Source organism: Miscanthus floridulus, chromosome 1 (genome assembly GCF_019320115.1).
Source record: "Miscanthus floridulus cultivar M001 chromosome 1, ASM1932011v1, whole genome shotgun sequence".
NCBI classification, from domain to species: Eukaryota; Viridiplantae; Streptophyta; class Magnoliopsida; order Poales; family Poaceae; genus Miscanthus; species Miscanthus floridulus.
In genome coordinates, this window is record NC_089580.1 from 16,814,368 (window position 1) to 16,821,035 (window position 6,668).

Sequence of the window (6,668 nt, forward strand, 5' to 3'; positions counted from 1 at the left end):
GTCACCACTGCCTCACGGCGCTGTGTTTTGTCCCGGCCCGGGCCTAGTAAAATACGGAGCACTAGTCGTGGTACTGCGCCGAGATGTGGGCACGCCGGCACGGGCACCGCACAGCCCCGCTAGTGTGGGTGGCCCGCATATGCGGCGACGCTCCCGAAAATTCCAGATGCCCCTATTCCCGTCCGTCCGCCCGCCCTGGCCCTGGCCGTTCGGTTTACATGAATTTTTCAGGTCGGGTAGTTCATGTCATAAAAAATTCAGGTAATGGAAAACGTTACCCGAATTCAGTCTCGAAAAACCACTATCCAAAATTTTAGGTACTCGATAATTCAGATTTGGATTCGGATATTCCCAAACTACCCGATATTCAGAAAACCAACATTTGAACATAATTTCAGCAGCATTCAGTTAATCAGTTTTCTTTCCAAGTTTACAACATTTCATAGAGAAAAATGTATAAGCAAAGCTTCAGCTAGCAAATACCAAAGTACTAACAGTACCAGATACCATAAGACCATAAGTTCACACTTCACAAGTACAGAAATGTTAAAAATAGAGTCAAAACACAATGTCACATAAATATTACAGAGAGAGAGAGAGTCACACAGTAGGGAATAAGGGCATACATTGCGCGATTCCTCGGAGCTGGTCAGCTGGATGCCGTCGGAGTTAGGCGGTGGTGCGCCGGTGTGGCCGCTTGCCGGTGTGGGAGCTCGGCCGCGGGGGCTCGGGCACATCAGTACAGCATCGGGGTTGGGGTCGGCCAGTGGGCGGGGCAGAGTGCGGCCGCGCGTCGAGCCTGCCTGGCGGTCGCGGAGGCGAGAAGCGGCATGTCGAGCCTGGCGTCGCGCGGCGTCGGCGTCGGGGGCGCGGGGCTCAGCGGTCGCTAGGGTTCGGGGGGGGGGGGGGGGGGGGGGTTGGGATTTGGGGGCGCGACGGTCTGAGCCTCTGGGGGAGTCGAGGTCGGGGTCTCGGGTGGAGACAGGAGAGTGGAGACTGTGGACTTGCTGGCCGCAATGCGCCAATGCCGCATAGTGCTATAGTGGGCTTGAATTCAATCTAGATGTTGAATCGTTGATGACATTGGTCCATGGGCTCTAAAAATATCGGGTAATATATGTAAATTGGGTACCGGACGGTGTTATCCGAATTTCTCGAACTAATTTTGGGTATCTAGAATCACTATCCGAAATTATAACCGAGTAGATCGGGTCGAATAGTTCAGGTACGAATTCAGATGGTTCAGGTTCGGATGCTAGGTAGCGGGTAATTTGCCCAGGTTACCTTCCACGCCACAGGCCGGCCCCCGAGAGAATCAAGACGACGAGGAGAGCCCCGCCCCACGCGCGAGTCGCGACGATACCTAGGCCCGGTGGAGATAAGCGACGGCGACCGGTCGCCCACCCAAGCCCGCTGCCACACGGGGCCCGCCACACTCGACCCACGCCGCGCTTCTCTTTTAGCGGCTCCCCAGCCGCTACGGTTGCGCCACGCGGCCTGCCGCTTTACCGCCGTCCACACGCTTTGCCTGGAAGGAGGCTGCTGTGTGGGGCCAGCCGTTCCCCGCCACGTGGGCCCGTTTGCGGCCACGATCCCCGCCCGCCGCGGCCCGACAAGCGACGATTCGTTCGATTTATTCATACTCCCGGTGCTCTCCCTGCCTTGGCGCCTCCGCCTCCGCCTGCCCTCCTCTCCCCCCTCCCCCCTCCCGCCTCCCGGTGCGGTAGCGAGCGGCGGCTATAAAACCTTCGCCTCCGTTCCCACTCACGAAGCCCTACTCAACTTCTCCTCCTTTTTCATCGCCGATTATTCCGGCCACTCGCCTTCGTTGCGTGCGCCTCGAGAACCCGGTTCGAGAATCGGCGGCGGGCGGCTAAAGGAGAGGGTGCTAAATCGATAAAAGGACGAACACGACTCTTTTTTTTTTGGGGGGGTGGCGGTTGATGTTGAAGAGGATTGCGCTGGAGAGAATCCATTTTTAGGGCGGTGCCGGCGCGACCGTTCCGGGATCGGGAGCTTTATCTGGGGGCGAGACGGGTCACGGCAGCGGCGACGACCGACCAACCCAACCCACCAGTTCCCGCGGCCCGCGTCGAGGAAGAAGAAGGGATAGGAGACGGAGCCGGTGGTGGTCGCAAGGATGGCCGGGAGCATGCAGGCGGCGGATGCGGCGGGCCGGCTAAGCGCGCTGCTCTCGCTGCTCGCGCTGCGCCGGCTCCTCGCCGTGCTCCAGCCGCTGGCCCTGCTCCTGCTCCTGCCCTTCCGGTGGCGCGCGCGGCCGGGGGCCGTGCCCACGGCCATGCCGTCCGATGCCGCGGCCTCCGCGTCGTCGGGGGCTAGCGGGAAGAAGGGGAAGGCGGCGTCCTCGGTGGTTCTGCGGGTGCCGGCCGGCTCGCCCATGGTCGCCGCGCGGAGGCAGGCGTCCGCAAGGAGGGAGATAGCCATGCGCCGGGCGCGGGAGGCCGGGCGGGAGTACGTGCTCATCGCCACCGCTCGCGGCGAGACGCTCTTCACGCAGTGCTGGTGGCCGCACCCGCCTTCCTCCACCATTAAACCAAGGTGAGGCACTGAGACAAGGACACTAACTCACGAAACAGAGGAACCCAATAAAATCCAGGCATCCTGGGGACTCTGTCCACATGTGTTTTGCAAATTTTGTTCCTTTCTTCTCCTAGGAAAGGTGCCTTCTGGTGCTATTGACTTGATGATCTAATTATTCGTCCTTTGTTGTTGGTGATTTGTGACACAGGGCGCTGGTTGTTGTCATGCACGGGCTAAACGAGCACAGGTAAGAACGGTTCCTGTTCCTATCAGTTTCTTTCGAAACGGTTCTCTAGCTATGCTGCTTTGTTGGTAGCGGATGGCTGACCCTGACCTTCCTTGGATTGGTGTGGCAGTGGGAGGTATGATCATTTAGCGAGGCGATTGAATGACATCGGCATCAAGGTGTACGGAATGGACTGGACTGGTGAGCATCTTTTTCCTCATTTTTTGGTTGTAATGCTTCAAATCTTATGCGTGTATGCTTTGATTTAATTTTCATCCATGTTGATGATTGTGTGATTGTGACCTTAATTAACTGGTGCCAGAATCTTTCACCAGCGATAACGAGAAATGAATAAAAATGCCAATTTCTCACTAGGACGAAATGAACACAATTTTTCTGGTCTTAAATCCTGAAAGTGAAATGCAAGGCCGTCTATTTTTTACACTTGACTTTGGTGTCCAGGTATTTTGTTGGCTTCATTTTGGCTGTTCATTCCTTGGTTGTCCGACTCCGTCTTAATCAATTCAAATTTCATCGCTCGATTCCAAAATAGAGCTTCATTTTAGCTGTTCATTCCTTGGTTGTCCTTACTCCGTATTAATCCGATTCTAATTTTATTGACCCATTTCAAAAATAAAATTCAGGACCCTGACTCCCTGAGTTGCCCTCGACTGACCTTCCTGCCAGCTAAATTTCAGAAACTTACCATGAGAAGTTAAGATGAATAATGTTATCTTGTTTGTAGCTGGGAGCTTATCTATGATGCTTCTTTTCTGTCATTGTTACTTTGTGGTTACCTTCCTGTATCGTGTATTATCTGGTTGTGATCTGGAGCTTAGATAAGGTGCACCAGTTCAATGGTTTCTCATTCGATATTGTGATTGGAGTGTTGATCATTCATTATTGTTGGCTTGGACACTAACTCTATTTGAGGGGTACAGATTGTTGGGTACACATCATCATTTGACAATTCTAAAATAAAGAATGGCTTATGAACTAATATTTCCCATACTCAGTTTAGCTTCTCCTTGTTGAATTAGACAAACTACATGCTAGCTTGAAGTTGCTTATAGGTTTTTACTATGTATAACCATGTAAAATATTAACTATGTCAGGCTGTAAGAGTATAGAATGAGATTCTAGATTAGGAACCAGATGGCAATAGCAATAATGCAGCAAACAATTGAGCTAACTAATATTTGGAATTTGTCAGAACTGCAGGCATCACTGTGAGAATCAGTGATAAATATATTAGTCTGATCTGACCTGTAGATTGTGTTGTGTTACAACAGGTCATGGTGGAAGTGATGGTCTCCATGGATATGTGCAATCTCTTGATCATGCTGTCAATGATTTGGTAAGAGCAATTGAATATCTTCACATCTGTCTGAGACTATCTGTGTAAATCCTTATTCAAAATCTTCTGATCAATATAGAAAATGTACCTCAAGAAAGTATTAGCTGAGAACCCCGGTCTTCCATGCTTCTGCTTCGGCCATTCTACTGGTGGAGGTATCGTTTTGAAGGTAACGTCAGTGATACCATATGAATTGCATTATTGTGGTCCTTACTTTCTCCAAGAGTGTTGTTATACATTTCTTTTCTGCTGTAGATTCTAATTGTTTTGATTCTTGACAGGCTGCACTTGATCCAGAGGTTGAAACTCTCATTAGCGGTGTTGTCCTGACATCACCAGCTGTCCGTGTTCAGCCTGCCCACCCAGTCATAGCGGTATGTCTTGTTTTTCTTAAACAATAGATAATCTACTACTTACATCCTTGAAAAAATGAAGGAGGTTGAATGTTCAGTAATATTTGTCTTGTTATTTCTTGAACAATATAATCTAGCAGTATATTTATATTATATTACTTGAAAAAAAATGAAGCAGAAGCACGGTCCCTTGTGGTTTCCTAAACATTGTGTCACGGGGTCAGTAAACTTTCGGACTAGCATGTTGTTCCATGGTTTGATTTGTCTGAGAAAATTATACTTCAGGCTTGCTACCAATTCTGTGCTTATGTTGGAGCGTGCAGTCTGCAGACACCATTTGTCCTCACCCATCTCAATTTCAAGAAAAGCGTTTGTGCTTCCAACTGCAGGTCATGGCACCGATTTTTGCCCTCATCGCACCGAGGTATCAGTTCACGGCGTCCCACGGGAACGGCCCACCGGTGTCGCGCGACCCCGAGGCCCTGCGGGCCAAATACACGGACCAGCTCGTGTTCACGGGCGCCATCCGCGTGAGGACGGGCTACGAGATCCTCCGCCTGACGTCGTACCTGCAGCAGCACCTGCACAGGATCGCGGTGCCGCTGCTGGTGATGCACGGCGCCGACGACCTGGTGACCGACCCCAGGGGCTCGCGGGCGCTGTACGAGCAGGCCTCGGCCGCGGACAAGTCCCTCAAGCTCTACGACGGGCTGCTGCACGATCTCCTGATCGAGCCCGAGAAGGATAGGGTGATGGACGACGTCGTGGCGTGGCTGAGCCCCAGGGTCTGACCACGCTGGCATTGCATGCTGGCCCGTAGGACACGCGCGGCTTCGATCATCTGCTGAGCGCGGAGGACTCGCAGGCGGAAGACGCCTCGCCTCCGGACGGTGATGACGCGGTCTGGTCGGCCGCGGGCGGGTGTGCCTCCTCGCCCCCTTGCCTTGGCGTGGTGATTGATGATCCGAGAGCAGGACAGGAGTACGGAATACTACTACCACTACGTACGGCGATGGCTTTACTCGCGCCTCCCGGTGTATCCCGATATTTTTGTCAGGGATACGTACGAATTATGTAAACGATGTTCGTTTCGCCCTGTGTGGCTGCACGAGCGGTGTCCGATACTATGGAAGACGCCTTCCCTCTTGTGAATTGTGAATGCATTAACGCAATTCCATATCAGAGTTTCAAGTTGCAACAGGCTCGGTCTCCTCATCTGTCTGCTCTGTTCACCCTAGGCAGCAGTTGCTGCTGCTTGCAATTGCAACGTTGATCCGGAAACGGGGCCTTGGTGCTGCGTAACCAAGTTGGCTGTCCGCAGGGTCACCGTGCAGCTCGGCTATTGCCACCGCGAGCTGCTGCCGGTGTCGGAGGTTGTGCGACCGTGCCAGCGTTTTCATGATCTTGGTGATTTCAATTCAAGTCTTCCATTTCTTTGTACGGCGAGATCGTGAACCGTGATCGCTTGAGTAAACTCGCTGGCCTTCAAATTTTGCGAATCAGCACAGTCGGATCCATTTCTATTTTCCTATTCACGGAATCACGGTGTTGTTCAGACGTCGCAGTCTGCGACCGCGGGAGCTGGGGCTCCTGACTTCACTCAACGTAAACGTAATGACTGTTCACGGTAGGTCGCCACTTGCGCTGAACGAAGTGTGTCGTGGCCATTGACGCGGCGACTAGCGCCGCCCGATCTGCCAACGGACGGCGAGCATAACTCCAGCAGGTCGCAATGATGAGGTCAGCAGGCGACGCCAGCTAGCGAACTTGACGCCGCGATGCGCCGTGCACTTTTTTTTTTTTGACAATTTTCGCCGTGCACGTTGTCTAGTAGAAAGCTGAAAGCTCCAAGTCTCCTCTGCTCTGTCCACCTTGCCACGCACATCACCGAAAATTACATTCTTACCACCGAATATTCTTCGTCGCACTTCGCAGCTCAACACTCGTAGATATCACCGGCATTCGGTTGGCTGTTTCATATTATTGCTGTTTATGAAGAAGTACTGCTGGCTGGTTTATGTGCGAGAAAAATATTGTTCTGGCTGAAAATTTACGATCGTATACGATCGTTTTCCTCTAGCCGAACAGGCTGCACATCACATCAGTGAATGAAAAATGCCCATATGAAAAGCTGGGAAGCTCCTCTTTTTATTGATTGCTTAATGTGTGGCTTGTAATTGACACATTATCA

At 52.0% G+C, this 6,668-nt stretch overlaps 1 protein-coding gene across 1 annotated transcript; it reads left to right on the plus strand.

Moving 5' to 3' along the window:
- Positions 1–1,690: 1,690 nt before the first annotated feature.
- LOC136552388 (uncharacterized) lies at positions 1,691–5,656 on the plus strand. The gene is made up of 7 exons (XM_066543973.1): positions 1,691–2,559; positions 2,750–2,788; positions 2,898–2,968; positions 4,060–4,124; positions 4,204–4,293; positions 4,406–4,498; positions 4,867–5,656. Exons 1-7 carry the CDS (start codon positions 2,141–2,143, stop codon positions 5,266–5,268), a joined length of 1,179 nt encoding a protein of 392 aa, XP_066400070.1. The 5' UTR covers positions 1,691–2,140; the 3' UTR covers positions 5,269–5,656.
- Positions 5,657–6,668: the final 1,012 nt, after the last annotated feature.

What these genes read in the sequence shown, in the direction of transcription:
- LOC136552388 (XM_066543973.1), top strand. Translation starts at nt 2,141, where the DNA reads ATGGCCGGGAGCATGCAGGCGGCGGATGCGGCGGGCCGGCTAAGCGCG. An exon ending in TCCTCCACCATTAAACCAAG is followed by an intron (nt 2,560 to 2,749) that starts GTGAGGCACTGA and finishes TTTGTGACACAG; the next exon opens with GGCGCTGGTTGTTGTCATGC. An exon ending in GTACGGAATGGACTGGACTG is followed by an intron (nt 2,969 to 4,059) that starts GTGAGCATCTTT and finishes GTGTTACAACAG; the next exon opens with GTCATGGTGGAAGTGATGGT.